The sequence below is a fragment of the Stegostoma tigrinum genome, chromosome 12, assembly GCF_030684315.1.
Source record: "Stegostoma tigrinum isolate sSteTig4 chromosome 12, sSteTig4.hap1, whole genome shotgun sequence".
Lineage (NCBI taxonomy): Eukaryota > Metazoa > Chordata > Chondrichthyes > Orectolobiformes > Stegostomatidae > Stegostoma > Stegostoma tigrinum.
Genome location: NC_081365.1, coordinates 57260751 through 57279927, shown reverse-complemented (window position 1 = coordinate 57279927; position 19177 = coordinate 57260751). Strand labels below are relative to the sequence as shown.

At 44.0% G+C, this 19177-nt stretch overlaps 1 protein-coding gene across 11 annotated transcripts in view; it reads left to right on the top strand.

Annotated features, from left to right (window-relative positions):
* The window catches only part of dmd (dystrophin), a 1835475-nt gene that overhangs the window by 1334962 nt on the left and 481336 nt on the right, over window positions 1–19177 (top strand). For all 11 annotated transcript variants that reach the window (XM_059650343.1, XM_048540566.2, XM_048540567.2 and 8 more), the window contains one exon: window positions 5522–5686. In XM_059650343.1, the coding sequence (XP_059506326.1) occupies window positions 5522–5686 (165 nt within the window). The remainder of the gene's footprint in view (window positions 1–5521; window positions 5687–19177) is intronic.

The window sequence follows — 19177 nt, the reverse complement described above, 5'->3', positions numbered from 1 at the left end:
TGTAGAAGACAGTTAATGCCTCAAAGAGTTAGCTGGTTTTGCAAGATAAATTCCATCCATCCGGATACAAAAGACTGTTCCTAACAGGATCTAACCAGTCTTCTGTTCTTTGTTGAATGCTACTGTGTCCTGAGGAATTTTTCAGTGGGAATTTTCCATGAGTTGTGAGCTGTGAGTACATCAGCGATTGTTAGCTACATGTACTAAAATAATAAAGCATATTTACTCCTAAGTCAAAACTGATATTTCACAAGGGGCAACCGTGCATCTATGATTAATGTAACCAGCGACTGAGTAACATGTAATACACTTGATTACTTCATCAAGACTGAACCTATCTTCTGCTGAGTACATCACATGGGCTTTATGTGATGTATTCATCCTTCCTACTCTTGGTATCAGAAGCACAGCTAATCATAGTAAGACGGATTGATGGCAGACAATCTACCCATAATATGTTTGCAATGCAGGTTATCAATATTTTAAAATAATGTCTGTGCTTTCACATTTACTTATGACAAGAGATAGCAGGAACTGCAGATGCTGGAGAATCTGAGATAACAAGGTGTAGAGCTGGATGAACACAGCAGGCCAAGCAGCAACAGAGGAGCAGGAAGGCTGACGTTTTGGGCCTAGACCCATCTGCAGAATGGGGGAGGGGAAGGGAGTACTGAAATAAATAGGGAGGGGGGGAGACAGATTGAGGAGAAGGTAGGTGGAGAGGAGACAGGTCAAAGAGGCAGGGATGGAGCCAGAAGAGGTGAGTGTAGGTGGGGAGGTAGAGGCGAGGTAGGTCAGTCCAGGGAGGACAGACAGATCAAGTGGGTGGGATGAGGTTAGTAGGTAGGAGATGGGGGTGGGGCTTGGGGTGGTAGGAGGGGATAGGTGGGAGGAAGGACAGGTTAGGGGAGTGGGGGCTTGCTGGGCTGGTTTTGGGGTGCGGTAGGGGGAAGGGGAGATTTTGAAGCTTGTGAAGTCCACATTGATACCATTGGGCTGCAGGGCTCCCAAGTGGGATATGAGTTGCTGTTCCTGCAAGGTTCGGGTAGCATCGATGTAGCACTAGGCATCAGGATGGACAGGTCGTTGTGGAATGTGATTGGGAGTTGAAATGGTTTGCGACTGGGAGGTACAGTTGTTTAGTACGTTTTGAGCGTAGGTGTTCTGCAAAGCGGTCATAAAGTCTCCGCTTGGTTTCCCCGATGTAGAGGAGGCCACAACAGGAACAGCGGATGCAGTATACCACGTTAGCAGATGTGCAGGTGAACATCTGCTTGATGTGGAAAGTCTTCTTGGGGCCTGGGATGGGGGTGAGCGGGGTGGTGTAGGAGCAGGTGTAGCACTTCCTGCGGTTGCAGGGAAAGTGCCAGGTGTGGTGGGGCTGGAGTGGACTGTGGAGCGGACAAGGGAGTCATGGAGAGAGTGGCCCCTCTGGAAAGCCAATGGAGTGGTGGGGTCGGATTGCAGATGGCAGAAGTGTCGGAGGATGATGTATTGGATCCGGACGTTGGTGGGGTGGTATGTGAGGATGAGGGGGATTCTGTTGTGGTTGTTATTACGGGGAGGGGGTGTGAGGGATGAGTTGCGGAAAATGCGGGAGACACTGTCGAGGGCATTCTCAACAACTAAGGGGAGGGGGGTTGTTGCAGACCTTGCAAAATGAGGACATCTGAGATGTACGGGGTGGAATGCCTCATCCTGGGAGCAGTTGCGGCAGAGGCAAAGGAATTGAGAATAGGGGAGTGCACTTTTGCAGGAGGTTGGTTGGGAGGAGTGTATTTTAGGTAGCTGTGGGAATCGGTGAGCTTGAAATGGATATCGGTTTCTCAGTGGTTGCCAGAGATGGAGCCTACAAGTGCTACCCCTGCCCCTAAACCAGCCCCCTCATCCCCATCCCAGGCCCCAAGGGGACTTTTCACATCAAGTAGATGTTCACCTGCACATCTGCTAATGTGGAATACTGCATCCACTATTCCTGTTGTGGCCTCCTCTACATTGGGGAAACCAAGCGGAGGCTGTGGGACCAATTTACAGAACACCTACACTCGGTTCGCACTAAACAACTGCACATCCCAGTCCCGAACCATTCCAACTCCCCCTCCCATTTCTCAGACGACATGTCCATCCTGTGCCTCCAGTGCTACATCGATGCTACCCGAAGGTTGCAGGAACAGCAACTCATATTCCGCTTGGGAACCCTGCAGCCCAATAGAATCAATGTGGATTTCACAAGCTTCAAAATCTACCCTCCCCTCAAAACCATCTTGTCCCCGCCTCCCTAGCATGTCTTTCCTCCTACCTATCCCCTCCTTCCACCCAAAGCTCCCCCCGCCATCTCCTATCTACTAAACTCATCTCGCCCCCTGGATCTGTCTGTCTTCCCTGGACTGACCTATTCCCTCCCTACCTCCCCACCCACACTCACGTCTAATGGCTCCCTCCCCGCCTCTTTGAACTGTCTGTCTCCTCTCCACATACCTTCTCCGCTATCCATCTTCTATCTACCTCCCCGTCTCTCCCTATTTATTTCAGAACCCCTAACGCTAATCCTCCCCCATTTCTGCAGATGGGTCTAGGCCCGAAACATCAACCTTTCTGCTCCTCTGATGCTGCTTCACCTGCTGTGATCGTCCAGCTCTACACCTTGTTATTACCAACAACCTAACTTCATTTTACAAAAAGTGATTGATATTAATGGAATTTTATGAAAACACATAAAGGTATTGACTGGATTTTACTGTTTGAACTGTATGTGCAGGGACATGGCAGAAAAGAGGAGGAAGGAACTTTTCCTGGTAAATGCACTGAATTACAGAATCCCTACGGTGTGGAAGCAGGCCATTTGGCCCAATGAGTTCACACTGATCCTTTGAAGGGCATGCCACCCAAATCTACCCTATCCCTGTAACCTTACATTTCCCATGGCTAATCCATCTAAGTTAAACATCCCTGGACATTCCAGCACGGCCAGTACACCAAACCTGCATCTCTTTGGACTGTGGGAGGAAACGAGAGCACTTGGCAGAAGCCCACACAAATACAGGCAGAACGTGCAAAGTCCACACAAACAATCTCCCAAAGGTGGACTTGAACCCGGGTCCCTGGTGCTGTGAGGTGATGGTGCTAACCACTGAGCCATCATGCCACCTCACAACTACCATGATTTTGAATTTAAGTCTAAATGAAACATCACCCAACCAATTAGTGAAAATGCTTTCCTGTTTATAACTGATGCCTTCAGAACTTCTCAGTTCAATCATTGTCAGCATAGTGGAGCTAATCTTTATTTTTATAAGCTTCAACTTATAAGTTTTATTCTAAATTCTTGCATAAATAAGACATAATGACAGAGGGGAAAAAAATCACTGAACACAATAGGAATAGGAAAAATGCAATTAATGAGCAAGTTGACCTTGGGATGTTGCAAAACACTTTACATTAACTGAAGTACTTTGTTATAATGGAGTAAATATGCTCGCTACTTTACGCGTGGCAAGTAGCAATGAGATAATGACCAACTAGTTTGCTTTAATCGTGTTGGCCAAAGGATGAAAGTTGACCAGCATACAAGAAAGAACTCTGAAATGATACAATAGGATCTTTTCGGGGTCTGGCACAGGGGATATGCCAGGGCCCTATAACCAGGCCTTATGTTCTAGGTGGCCTACTGTACTTGGGTCAGGAGCCGGGCCACTTTGCTAGGCCCCAGATGGAACTGCTGTTCCCAAGCCAGGGTTCCCGAACAGGAGTCCCGAGCCAAGAACAGCAGCAGGTCCCAGGATTACTGTCCCTTGTCCTGGATTGTTTACATTATCCGTGATAACTTGTACTTACTTAGAAACTTTTAACGCTGCTAAATATTCAATGAAAGGCATATTAGCAGACATAATTTGACATTAAGCCATACATAGATATATTAGTGTAGATGATGTAAAGTTTTAAAGAGAGCCTTAAAGTAAACAGGAGTGACAGAGAGGCAGAGAAGTTTAGGGAGGAAATTCAAAGACACTGGAGGATCCAGTGAAGGTGTAGAGCTGTGGTTTTCCTCAGCACATGCATTTGAAACCGATGCTATGCTTTTATTTGAGGAGAAATGGCTGTACGGTGTGTTGTTCTGGTTGCCACTCTGTAAGAAGGATGTGATTGCATTGGAGAGAATGCAGAGGAGATTCACTGGGTTATTGTCAGGGCTATGCAGGATAGCCGTGGCTTAGACAGCATACTCACCTAAGACAGAAGGTTGAGTTGCTTTTCTTCACAGGAGATACGTTTAACCTGAGGCCTGACTGAGTTTGATAAAATTATGAGGGTCATAAGTAGCGTAGATCTGAAGTAACCTTTTGCCTTGCTGGAAGGGTCAATAACCAGGACCCTTTGATTTTAAAATTGTGGAAAAAAGGTTTAGAAGTTATTTAAGGTTAAGTTGTAACCCAAAACATGGTGTCTATCTGGAGCTCAGTGCCTGTGAGAGTGTACAAGTGGGAACCATTGCAACTTTTAAAAGTATTTAGATGAATATTTGGAATGCCATTGCGTACAAATCTACCAGCCGCAGTGCTGGGAAACGCAATTAGAGCAGAAAGGTGCATGTTGAGCCTGTTTGGACATGATGGACCAAATGCCCCTTTTCCAAGCTGCAATAGTTTATGACCCTACAACATAACTCCTGGTGGGATACTAAAGATTTGGGAGCAGGAACAGAGAGAAGCCATTGCAGTTCATTCTCTACCTGTGACTGGTTGGATCAGAATAGAGTTGGGTGAGCACAGTCCCATTCAGCTGGAAGCCTGTGGAGAAGCATTGAGGGCAAATCATGTGGTCAGTCAGGTCAAGGCGACAAACAGGGTGCATGTGAGAAACACTTGGGCCTTAGGATTAACGTCTCAACTGAGAGCCCAGCACACTCATCGCATTGCTCAAGATACTGGAGTGGAGTGTGAACTCAAAACCTTCTGTCACAGGTGAGTGTGTTGTCTGACAAAGGCAATCCGGGATATGACCTATCATCGCAGGGTTTCAGACTGAAAAGGTTCACACTTGCCGGCTAGCGTTGTATATTTGCTTGGGAGTACTGTGTTCTATCTGAGGTAAGTAAAGCAGTTCAGAAATGTAGGTCATATCGGCATTCAGCCAGTTTAACATCACCAGTTTGTCAAATCTTGCTGCACCTCAGCAGCAGCTGTTACCAAGGAAACAGTTATTTCTGAGGTATCCTCCTGATGTTTTAGATTTATTGTCTCCTGTAAATGGCTCATCATCAGAGATTAGGATGGCTGGATTTATCATTAATACGTTGTTCTCAAACAGGCCGAAAGTAATATCCCATTAATGCAAGCTGGAACATGCATATAAAAGAAATGGAGAAGAACTGATTATTTCAATGCAACATAAATTTTCAACAAAAAAAATCCTTTCACTTCTGAAATGCAACAGCAAAGTAAATGTTCCATTAAATTATACTGAGTTAAAAAAAATACTAACCTGAATCTGTTTCAGTTTTTCTGTGCTTCTTATATTATAGGTATCAAGAAATTTGCCTGATAAACAAAGCGAAATAGAAGAGGTATTGAAGGACTTGACACGGTTTCAACAGAAGCTAAGCCTGCTAACACTGTGGGCCTCTTCTACAAAGGATCAGTTGGAATTGTACAAACAAGCGCCAATACCACAAGTCTTCAATATTAAGGTAAAAATTATTCCAATGACCACACACATGTCATATTGTAGCTGTCTATAGTAGCACTGAGTTGACTTTCTCAGTGTAAACTGCTTCGAACAGGGTTAGAAGTATGTGGTAATGGAAGCTTGGAAAAGTAATGAGGTAGCACAATATTGCACAGCACATTTTGGTGGACAGGAGGTACTCGAAGTTTATAAAATAGAGTAGCACTCTCTAAGACTCAGATTTTTGGACGATAGTGTTGGTGAGGAAGAAGCAGAAAGATTAAGGCTTAACAAGAATGAGTGAAGGGCATTACAAATACACAGAGAAGAGTTTGTAGTTAAGAATTACAGGGTATTGGAACATTCAACTGAGAAGGGCTGGCATTGTATATTGTTTAGGTGCATCAAGTTGTTGCCATCAGATTGGGGTGACAGTAGTTTCGTTATTTGGAACTAACATGTATAAACCAGGTCAGTTAACTTGCATGTGTGCTAATGACACAGCAGTGTGACCTTGTAACGTCTGGAGGTCAGATAATGTCAAAGATTACATAGTAGGGGCGAAATGAAAAGCACAAAATCTATGGTACTCAAGTGGGTGATTACTATAAGTCATTTCATAAAGTTCTGAAATAGCTAGTATTAAAATGGCAATTGCTTTTCCTGAAACAAGGATCAAACAAAGGTAAAACAGAACCGCTTGGGGTGAAGAACAGAACAAGAAATGAGCTGGTAAACATAAGAAGAACAGACAGAGTTAAAATTGTTCCTCCGTAATGGACATTTGGCTGGATTGTGAATTAGAAGCAGTGTTAAGAAGGAACAGAATAATTTAATTAAAGTTTAGATTGATAAGAATATAAATTTGATTAGAAGGTAATAAAAAAAGTTCCTGGAAAGATTAATACACAAAAAGGGGCAATAACATGCAGTCCTTGCAGATAACAACTTCGACAAACAGTTCTGTAAAAAATGCTCCTAACTGTGACTTTGAGCTTGAGCTATTGGAGACATTCCAACATGGCAATATGGGAGGTTGTTTTCTAGAGCAGGAGCTGTCAGTCATTGTAAAAAGATCAGCAACTATTCTCAAGTCAGAGAAAGCAAGAAGGGAGAGACTGGAACAAAAATGTCATGAATATTATTTTGAAAAACTGGCAGAAGCTTCACTCAATTTCTAATGACTTTTGAGAAGTGATCCTTCAACAGGCATTGTACCACTCATTAGTAACTGCAAATGGCTTTAACTGTTCAAGCTGTCTGTCAGCAAAGTCTGTATGTTGAATCATTATGTCATCCGTACTTCAGCGACCCTGTGGATGAAAGGCAGAATTGGCTCTCACTTCCCACATTTTACCACCCAAGAAAGGTAAAACAAGTCCAGTTTCATTTGAAATTTGTTCAGGCTAAAACTTTTAGATAGTGTAAGCTACTGATTTAACCGTCTCAATGTACGGCTTTAAATATTAATCATTTAAAATGTTGCTGAAGACTGAATACTGCAACTGGGGGGTTCAGTAATTTGAACAAGGTTCTAATCAAGTTGAGCACAGTAAAAGAATTTGAAAACCAGATTTCCATCACGCAAGTCACCTCAATGTTAACCTAATTACTTGGGTATTAATGCAAGTGGACTGAGCCATTGGCTACCCTGCTTCTGAGGAGTCACCAGGAGGTTTGTAGCAGAGTGGTTAAAATGCACTTCCAGGAAATTTTGATGTTCATTCGTATAAGGCAGATTGATGTACAAAATGTCCTTGTTTGCACCATCCAGGACGTTTTGTCTGAAGAATTCACGGTTTTATTTGAGTAGATATGTTCCTGAAGAGTGGAGAATAGCTAATGTGATGTTCATTTTCAAAAAGACAGACAGATCTAACTCAGATAATTGTGGGCCTTTAGATTAACATCTGTGGTAGATAACATTCTGAGCACAAATCTGTTCGGGGTGAAACAAGTTTCCAGGATCATTTGCATTAGTTTAAACATTTGCGCACTAAAATTTTCATCAAGCCACAGATCTGGCCCTGGTCCAAGATTGAATTAGTCACATTTTCAAATTTTATGTCCTTTTGTGGGTCTTTGGGAGGGTTCTTGTAACATTGATAGGCACATATTATAGGGGGCAGCTAATAGTCCTGTATAATGTTTAAAATCGTTTTCAACCAGGCTACTCGCAGGTATTGAACTACGTATTTTGATTGGACATGCTTTTTTTCATCATTAACCCATCTTTAGCTGCGTTAATTATATGTCCACCCCCAAGACCCTGCTCCAGAATGGGGGATGCTGATTTCTCCCTGCCTGCCATGTCCTGGGCAATATCAGCCATCATGGAGGATAGCATGGTGGTGCTTGTCTGCCTTTGAAAGATGGCATGGGCCCAAAAGATGTTGGTGAATTCTGGGATATCCACTGAGCAACAAGTTGTTCTGGGAAATGGCATGTTTTAAGGTTGAGTGAAATGTGAGAGATGCCACAGGGGACATGGTATAGAATTTGACGGCATGGTGGCTCAGTGGTTAGCACTGCTACCTCCCGGCACCATGGACCTGGGTTCGATTCCCCGTAGGGCAACTGTCTGTGTGGAGTTTGCACATTCTCCGTGTGTCTGTGTGGGTTTCCTCTGGGTGCTCCAGTTTCCCCCCACAGTCTGAAAATGTGCAGCTTAGGTGGATTGCCCATGCTAAATTGCCCATAGTGTTCAGGAATGTGTAGATTAGGTGGGTTATTGAGGGATGGGTCTGGGTGGGGTGCTCCGAGTGTCAGTGCAGACTTGTCGGGCTGAAGGGTCTGCTTCCACACTGTAGGGATCCTGTGAATAAATTAATCAAGCAAAATGTGTTTGGTAAGATTGAATTTGATAAGCCTTGCAATGAGAATCCCTCTAAAATATTGAATACAACTGTGGCTTAGCCAAAAGAACAGGGGATCCAGAACTTGGAATTTAGTAATTGAAACAGAAAATCTGTTAGATAGTTGAAGGTAAAGGAAATAAATAATAGGGATGGGATGAAAAATGGCATTAGGACTCGTGCCGTGTGAATGACGAGTTTTGTGTGAAGGATAAACATTTAATGGGTAGGTTTTGAGACCATAATCTTGTCAACTAACTGGAAATTTGGGAATGAGGCAAGCCATAGTGCAGCTCTTCATAACTTGGACAATTAATTGCACAAGGTCTTGATTTGTGTCCTCATAAGGGAGGGTGTCCCACCTCCAGGAACTACTCACCAGTTAGAGGGTTGACAGCTCTCGAGGAATACTGGCTAACACTGGAACTGCAGTCAGTATCGGTTACCAAACAGGAGCATTGCTGAAGACCCGAATTCATGATCTGTGGAAATTTGCTAGCCAATACCATCAGGGGCTCCCAGAAAGCAGACGAGGGACAAAGATCGGGAGGTAGGAAAGGGGATGGTTTAGGTGAGGGGTGCTGTTTTTGCTCAGAGATGTGGCGCCTCCCATTATTCATAGCATTCCTGAGCAGTAGGGAGCTATCACACGCCTCCTCAGGCCTGGTGCTTTCCCCACTTGGTGTGGACACCCCTGGAAATGGTCAATACCAGCAGCAGTAGAAATTAAGTATTAAGTGGCCATCGGTTGGGAATTTAAGGAGCTCATTTACCCCCCAAAAGCAGGATAGCAAACAACCAGCTGCCGGCACTACTGTGGTGATGTGAGAGTGATGGGCACGTGATGGGCACAGAGCTTTGCTTCCTAACAATGCATGCAACTCTGTTCCCCCTCCAAAATTACCAGTCTGACCTCGGTCAAAGTTTGCAGTTGATGGCAGGCTTAGAAGTACAGTGAATTATGAAACATGCACAAGACTCCAAGAGGTGAAAGGCAGATTGGCAGCTAGGGCACTCACATGTCAAATGAAATTTCATGCAGAAATCTGCAAAGTAATATTGCTTGGTAGAAATAACAAGAAGAGGCAATATAATGCAAAGGAAATAGTTTTAAAGCGAGTATATGAACTGAGAAACCTTGTACAAACCCTTGAAGGTGACATGGCAAGTTGAAAAAGCAATTTATGAAATGGAAATGAGATGCTTGGCTTTTTAAATAGATTCATAGAATAAAAAAGTATGAGAAATCTGTATAAAACACTGGTATTGATGTATTGTGTCCAATTCAGGGAACCAGATTTGAGGATGTGAAGGCATTAGGGTAGGTACAGAAGAGACTAATGGGAGTTCTTTCAGGGGTGATGGATTTTAATTACTTGGACAAATTGGACAAAGTAAGGCTTGGTGAAGAGAAAGTTGATGGAAGATTTGATAGAGGTGTTCAAAATCAGCACAGGTCCACACAGAGTAGACAGGGAAGAACTGTTCCCATGAGGAAGTATTAAGAACTACGGACACAGTTTGAAAGGAAATGGCGTTAAAGCAAAGATAACAGCAATAAAAACATTTCTACTTAATATAAGGTTAGAATATGGAATACACCTTCTGAGAAGCCAATTAATATCCTCTTAAGGGTCTCTTCCAGCTCCCATTGCCATTTTGTGCATGGCAGTGGATAATCTGCACCAAGGGAGAAGTGCTGCAGATTTAGTTGTGTGGGTTGATGTCGATCAAGCTGGTGAGCTCCTTTGCAGCCCCATTTTATTTTATATTGCTTTTCCTCATTCATCTTAACAGATGGTATCACTTTGTAACTTCACTTCATTAAATTTCATCTGTCACATCTTTACCATATCTCCTCCACCATTCTTTTTCCAATTTTGTGTTTTATTCATGTTTTTAATTCTGCCCTGTAGAAGTACAATTAATCAGTTTACTTCAGGAAGATTTACTGATGAATCACCGATTACAACGTTTTCAGAATGTTGGAAATTGGAGAAGTTCTACCAAATTCTTCCAAAACAATAACTATATTTGTGGATAAAAACATAAGCATCTGGTAATTGGAGAGTTGTAGAATGGGATTTTTTTGTCGTGATTGTAACGATCCACATAGGGACAATTGATGTTGAAAGAAAAATCTCAACACCCTGTAAATAACAAACTATATCACAAGACACTTTTTGTAAACAAAATCAAATTTTATTGTAGGCAAGAAGGAGTTTAGCAAAGCAAGCACCACTAACTTAACACTCTCATTTATGAAGACTTATGGTGTAATCTCAGCCACGCTCAACAAAGCTCCCCACTCTTAGGAAATCTTGAAATTTTTTTGCTTCTTTAAGGATCAACCCATATGTGTGTCACAGCCATTTGAAGTACATTTCTTTTCTCTTCAATGTCCCCCCTCTCCCCAATGAACAACATTAATGGGGATTGTTCCATTTGCTTTTCGATGAGGAATCTTCCAACATTTTGTTAAAGACCTCACAACTATGATCACCTCAACTCCTTAGCTCGACTGCTGATGGATACCCATCTATCTTGTCACAATCCTCCCAATAGACAATAGACAGTAGGTGCAGGAGTAGGCCATTCGGCCCTTCGAGCCAGCACCACCATCCATTATGATCATGGCTGATCATCCACAATCAGTAGCCTGTTCCTGCCTTATCTCCATAACCCTTGATTACACTATCCTTCAGAGCTCTATCTGTCTCTTTCTTGAAAGTATCCAGAGACTTGGCCTCCATGGGCTTCTGGGGCAGAGCATTCCACATATCCACCACTCTCTGGGTGAAGAAGTTTCTCCTCAACTCTGTTCTAAATGGCCTACCCCTTATTTTTAAATTGTGTCCTCTGGTTCTGGACTCCCCCATCAACGGAAACATGCTTCCTGCCTCCAGAATGTCCAATCCTTTAATTATCTTAAACGTCTCAATCAGATCCCCTCTCATCCTCCCATTTAACTCAGTTAACTACTTTCTTCCACACAGCTGTCTACAGATTTCTTACTCTAGCTTCAGACTGGGCAAATCTTTCCGCTTAATTCCCCTTTCTAAATTCCAAATGAAGCTTGGCCCCTTTCCTGATTGATGAAACTTGTATTTTTTTTTGCTTAACATACAGACCGAATAAAGCATTTATCTCCTTTGGTTATCCCAGTTCAATGACCTTCAGGCTATGCTAAAACCAAAACTGTAATTGGCTTCAAACAGAAACATTTCAGTTCTGAAATAGGGCATTGAGCCCATTGTGTCAGCACTAACCTTCCAAATAAGCTTGATAACTTAGTGCCATTTTTCTGCTTTTTCTTCATATCTTTACACATTTTTGTTATTGCATACCCTCATGAAAGCCTCCTTGGAACCTACCCACTTCTGATTATCTAACAAAAACCCATGATAATTTAAACAATGGAAGCTTCTAATCCCAAAACCTATCTCTGTGACAAGACAGCATCCATTAGGATGGTTTGAACAAAATTGCAAACAAGAGGGTTGTAGTAAATGGAAAGTATTCAGCCTGGAGCTCAGTGATTAGTGGTGTTCCTCACGGATCTGTTCTGGGACCTCTGTTCTTTGTGATCTCTATAAATGACTTGGATGAGGAAGTGGAAGGGTGGATTAGTAAGTTTACTGATGACATGAAGGTTGGTGGAGGTTTGGACAGCGTGGAGGGCTGTTGTAGGTTGCAACGGGACATTGACAGGATGCAGAGCTGGGCAAAGAAGTGGCAGAAGGAATTCATCCCAGAAAAGTGTGAGGTGATTCATTTTGGAAGGTTGAATTTGAATGCAGAATATGGGGTTAATGGCAGGATTCTTGGCAGTGTGGAAGAAGAGAAGGATCTTGGTGTCCACCTCCATAGATCCCTCAAAGTTGCTATCCAAGTTGATAGGGTTGTAAAGAAGGCATAAGCTTTCATTGGCAGGGGAATTGAGTTTAAGAGCCATGAGGTTATGCTGCAGCCCTATAAAACTCTGGTTAGACTACAGTTGGGATATTGTGTTCAGTTCTGGTTACCTCATTATAGGAAAGATGTGGAAGCTTTAGAGAGGGTGCAGAGGAGATTACCAGGATGCTGCCTGGACTGGAGGACAGGTCTTATGAGGAAAGGTTGAGGGAGCTAGGACCTTGTTCATTGGAGCGAAGAAGGACAAGAGGTGACTTGACAGAGGTTTACCAGATAATGAGAGGCATAGTGGACAGTCAGAGACCTTTTCCTCGGGCGGAAATGACTATTACGATGGGGCATAATTTTAAGGTGATTGGAGAAGGTAGAGGGGAGATGTCAGAGGTAAGTTCTTTACGCAGAGAGTGGTGGGTGTGTGAAATGCACTGCCGGCATTGGTGGTGGAGTCAGATACTTTAGAGACTTCTAAGCGACTCTTGGATAGGCACGTGTAGGATAGTAAAATGTAGGGTATGCAGGGTAGATTGATCTTAGTAGGATAATAGGTCGGCACAACATCGTGGGCCGAAAGACCTGTGCTGTGCTGTACAGTTCTGTTCTATGTTCTATCCCCCCAACAATGCTTGAGTTTTGTAAATCACATGGATTAGCAGAGATGGTGGTGTTATGGAAGCTAATATTTTGATGACATCTGTTCATTTGATGTTTTAGAAGCAGTTAACATTACAGAAGAGAAAGTTCAGGAGGTCTTAGAGAATGTAAAGGTGAATAAGTCTCTGAGACTTGATCTAATGTATCCCAGAAAGTTGCGGGAGGTAAGGGAAGAAATTGTAACACCTTTGCAGAAATATTTGCATCATCTGTAACTGCAGGTGAAGTGCCAATGACTGGATGGTGGCTAATGTCTTTTGCTTAAGAAAGGTTGTAAGGAGAAACCAGGGAACTTTAGACCTCTGAGTCTGATTTTTGTTGTGGGTAAATTGTTGGAGGTGATTATAAAAGATAGGATTTATGGACATTTAAAGAGGCAGAAATTGATTAGGGATAGTCAGCATGGTTTTGTGTGAGGAAAATCATGTCTCACAAATTCGATTGAGCTTTTAGAGGAAGTTACAAAAAAGATTGATGATGGCAGAGCAGTAGACATTCTTTATTTGAACTTTAGAATAAAGGACAATAAAGAACAAAGTAGACAAATTCGTAAAGCTAGGTCATGTGGGACAGTGGAGAAGGTTTTCTCAGATTACAAGAGGACCTTGATCAAATATATCAATGAGCTGAAAATTCAATCTGGATAAAATGCACGGTATTGAATTTTGGTACAACAAACAAGGGCAGGGTTCATACAATTAATCGTAGGGCCTTGTGCAGTATTGTAGAGTAGAAGGACCTTAGGGTACAGATACATAATTCTTTGCAGTTTGCATCACATATATGCAGGGTGGTTAAAAAGTCATTTAGCTCGCTTGCCTTCATTGCTCAGTCCTTTGAGTATAAGAGTTGGGAAGACATATGTTCCAGTTGTACAGGACATTGGTGAAGCTGCTTCTGTAATACTGTGTCCAGTTCTGGTCACCTAGCTATATGAAGGATATTATTAAGTAGGAGAGGGTTCAGAAGAGATTTGCCAGGATGTTGCTGGGTATGGAAGATTTAAGTTATTGGGAAAGGCTGGATAGGCTGGGACTTTTTCGCTGGAGCGTAGGAGATTGAGAGGTGACCTTATACAAGTTTATAAAATAATGAGGGGTACAGATAGAGTTAATGGCAGTTATCTTTTCCCTAGGATGGGGGATTTCAAGACTAGGGGGCACATTCTTAAGGTGAGAGGAGAGAGATTTAAAAAAGACATGAGGCCATTTTTTTTAGGCAGAGGGTGGTTCACATGTGGAATGAACTTCCTGAGGAAGTGGTGATTGTGGGTACACTGACAAAGTTTAAAAGGCATTTGGATGGATACACGAATAGGAAAGGTTTGGATATGGGCCAGGAGCAGGCATGAGGGACGGAGTTAGTTTGGAATTATGTGTGATACGGACTGATTGGATCGGAGGGTCTGGCTCTTGCTGTTTGACTCTATGATTCTGTTTCACCAAATCAGATGGTAGAATTTAAATTCACTTAAATAAAATTGAGACCACAAAACTATCGTTTTTTTTTAAGAAAGCAGCAATCTGGTTCATGAATGTCCTTATGAAAGGAAGTTTACCATCCTTAGCCGGTCTGGACTACACGTGATATAGATCCACAGCAAGTCAGCAACTGTCAAGCGTCCCTGGATATTGCGCAGCAGGACACTGAATTCAAGGACAATTAAGTATGGATAACAAATGCTGCCATTGCCATTGACCCCTATGTTCTATGAAATAATAGAACAAAATCTCTAGTAGAGATTTATGGCCCCATTTCCCAGAATTGCTAGTCCTCTTAAGAAACTTTTTTTGCAATCAACTTTCAAATTCTTTTTATCTGGGAACTAACTTCAATGACATTTCAAAAGCTTATTGAAGTAAGGATCAAACTTCTGGCTCCATTATAATCTCAAAGATGGGCTATCAATTGCTCAATGCCTTCACACTTCGACTTCTGACCTTGTAAAATAATCGTTTTACCATAATTAACTCCAAGCTTGTTTGATTTGCCTTCACATTAGGGTGGTCTACCAGCTGCATAATCAGATGTTTCTACTTAGATTTAACAATTTAATTTTTAAAGCTAAAAACTATATTCTGAAATGTTTGAATTCGGAAATTAGGTGTTATAACATGATAGGAAAGTACCATTTTAAACTTTGGAAGGTTTATAAGGAAAGGCTGAATGGGAGAAATTTGTTCACAACGCATCATTACTTACATTGCCTGTGGCACTAAGGATAATTAAGTCTGCATTGTGTTGCTAGAAGCAGCAATCTGAAACACAGTTCTCCTGTGTATTTTATCCAGATGAGAGGTCCTCTGTAAGGGTTTATTGTTGTAAAATTGGCCAACATAAAGGAGAGGAGATAGGAAAAAAATTCTGTTTGCAAATTTCTTGTTAGAGCACTGGAATTCAGGAATATTTGAGTCAAGAATCATGAAATGTTTTGAGGGAAGATTCCGTGATCAGTTGAAACAGAGGGAGAGTTGTGAGGGGGTGAGTGAATTAATGCTGTAAGCTCATGAGCTAAAATGCAAAAGCCTGAACTACATTCTGGCCGTACATGTCTTTTCATGATTATTTTTATTACTTTTCTATGGATACAATAAACATGTACCTTCAACCAAGTTCTTGTATTTTTTTCTCAATTTGCAAGATACTTAGTACATTCACATGGGATCCACAGCTAATTGTTGATAACTGTGAGTTAGCATCTGAATTTTGTAATATCTTCTCATTTAATTCACAACACTATCACATTCGATGCATTCATGGATTCAAGATTTAAGATTGTACACAACCTTCGATATTGCTGAAGTGTTCGTGATTCTAAAGACAAAATCATTCATACATTAGTTTCTTGTCTGGGTTTGAATATTGTTTTTTTGCAATGTACATGAGCAATTAGAAGGAATAGAGTTTAAGAGGATCACATCAATGGGGAAACAATATAGAATGAACTAAATTATAATGGATGTGGACTTAATTATCAGTTCCTGCCATTTTAGACTATTTACAGTAAATTGATCTGTTAATATGCATGGCGATGCCATTTTTTGAAATCTTCAAACAGATCAAAGTATAAGTCTTTAATGAAGTGCAGCGATGAATCTTAAGAGCAGCCCATCTTATTTGATCGCAGATCTGTGCGACTTACGTATCTCAGTTATGGCATGAGTGGATGTCGGGTGTAGAGAACAGTGAGGTTTGGCTGTGACCGACCCATAGTTGAATATTCTGTTGACATTTGCTCTGAGGTTTGTTGCTGTGTTCTGTATGATTTTGAGATGGTAACGAGCAGCCTGGATTTACAGTTAACAAAGTGTGGAGCTGGATGAACACAGCAGGCCAAGCAGCATCTCAGGAGCACAAATGCTGACGTTTTGGGCCTAGACCCTTCATCAGAGAGGGGGATGGGGAGAGGATTCTGGAATAAATAGGGAGAGAGGGGGAGGTGGACCGAAGATGGAGAGAAAAGAAGATAGGTGGAGAGGAGAGTATAGGTGGGGAGGTAGGGAGGGGATAGGTCAGTCCAGGGAAGACGGACAGGTCAAGGAGGTGGGATGAGGTTAGTAGGTAGGAAATGGAGGTGCGACTTGAGATGGGAGGAAGGGATGGGTGAGAGGAAGAACAGGTTAGACAGGCAGGGGAAGGCAGAGACAGGCTGGGCTGGTTTTGGGATGCAGTGGGGGGAGGGGACGAACTGGGCTGGTTGTGGGATGCGGTGGGGGAAGGGGAGATTTTGAAGCTGGTGAAGTCCACATTGATACCATTGGGCTGCAGGGTTCCCAAGCGGAATATGAGTTGCGGTTCTTGCAACCTTCGGGTGGCATCATTGTGGCACTGCAGGAGGCCCATGATGGACATGTCATCTGAAGAATGGGAGGGGGAGTTAAAATGGTTCGTGCAGTTGTTTATTGCGATCCGAGCGGAGGTGTTCTGCAAAGTCCCCCTACAACCATACATCAACGAATACCAGTTACGTTTGGACATAGAGCAGTTTTTCTGCCGCCTTCGCCTCCACGCTTACTTCTTCAACCGGGACCCTAGCCTTCCCTCCACTAACCCCTTCACCCGCCTCCAACACAAGTCCTCCTCCTGGACACCATCCCCAGGCCTCCTACCCTCCCTCGACCTCTTCATCTCCAACTGCCATCGAGACATTAACCGCCTCAACCTCTCCACCCCTCTCACACACTCCAACCTCTCCCCCGCAGAACAGGCAGCCCTCTGCTCCCTCCACTCCAACCCCAACCTCACCATCAAACCCGCAGACAAGGGTGGCGCAGTGGTAGTATGGCGCACTGACCTCTACATTGTCGAGGCCAAATGCCAACTCTCCGACACCTCCTCCTACCGCCCCCTGATCATGACCCCACACCCGAGCACCAAACCATCATCTCCAACACCATTCATGACCTCATCACCTAGTGGGACCTCCCACCCACAGCCTCTAACCTTATTATTCCCCAACCCCGCACCACCCGTTTCTATCTCCTTCCCAAAATCCACAAACCTGCCTGCCCTGGTCGACTCATTGTCTCACCCTGTTCCTGCCCCACCAAACTCATCTCCACCTATCTGGACTCCATTTTCTCCCCTTTGGTCCAGGAACTCCCTACCTACGTTCCTGACACCACCCACGCCCTCCACCTCCTCCAGAACTTCCAATTCCCTGGCCCCCAACACCTCATTTTCACCATGGACGTCCAGTCCCTATACACCTGTATTCCTCATGCAGATGGCCTCAAGGCCCTCTGCTTCTTCCTGTCCCGCAGGCCCAACCAGTCCCCCTCCACCGAGACCCTCATCCGCCGAGGCGAACTCGTCCTCACCCTCAACAACTTCTCTTTCTATTCCTCCCACTTTCTACATACAAAGGAGGTGGCCATAGGCCCCAGCTATGCCTGCCTCTTTGTAGGTTATGTGGAATGGTCCCTCTTCCGCACCCACACAGGCCCCAAACCCCACCTCTTCCTCCGTTACATTGATGACTGTATCGGCGACGCCTCTTGCTTCCCAGAGGAGCTCGAACAGTTCATCCACTTCACCAACACCTTCCACCCCAACCTCAAGTTCATCTCGGCCATCCCCAGCACATCTCTCACCTTCCTGGACCTCTCAGTCTCCATCTCAGGCAACCAGCTTGTAACTGATGTCCATTTCAAGCTCACCGACTCCCACATCTACCTAGAATACACCTCCTCCCACCCACCCTCCTGTAAAAATTCCATCCCCTATTCCCAATTCCTCCGCCTCCTCCGCATCTGCTCCTAGTATGAGGCATTCCACTCCCGCACATCCCAGATGTCCAAGTTCTTCAAGGACCGCAACTTTCCCCCCACAGTGGTCGAGAACGCCCTTCACCGCGTCTCCCGCAACACATCCTGCACACCCCAACCCCGCAACAACCGCCCAAAGAGGATCCCCCTCATTCTCACACACCACGCCACCAACCTCCGGATACAATGCATCATCCTCCGACACATCCGCCATCTACAATCCGACTCCACCACCCAAGACATTTTTCCACCCCCACCCTTGTCTGCCTTCCGGAGAGACCACTCTCTCTGTGACTCCCTTGTTTGCTCCACACTGCCCTCCAACCCCATCACACCCGGCACCTTTCCATATTAAGCAGAGGATCACCTGCAAATCCGCCAATGTGGTATACTGTATCCATTGTACCCGGTGTGGCTTCCCCTACATTGGGGAAACCAAGCGGAGGCTTGGGGACCGCTTTGCAGAACACCTCCGCTTGGTTCGCAATAAACAACTGCACCTCCCAGTCGCAAACCATTTCAACTCCCCTTCCCATTCTTTAGATGACGTGTCCATCATGGGCCTCCTGCAGTGCCACAATGATGCCACCCGAAGGTTGCAGGAACAGCAACTCATATTCCACTTGGGAACCCTGCAGCCCAATGGTATCAATGTGGACTTCACCAGCTTCAAAATCTCCCCTTCCCCCACCGCATCCCAAAACCAGCCCAGTTCGTTCCCTCCCCCCCACTGCATCACACAACCAGCCCAGCTCATCCCCTCCCCCCACTGCATCCCAAAACCAGCCCAGCCTGTCTCTGCCTCCCTAACCCGTTCTTCCTCTC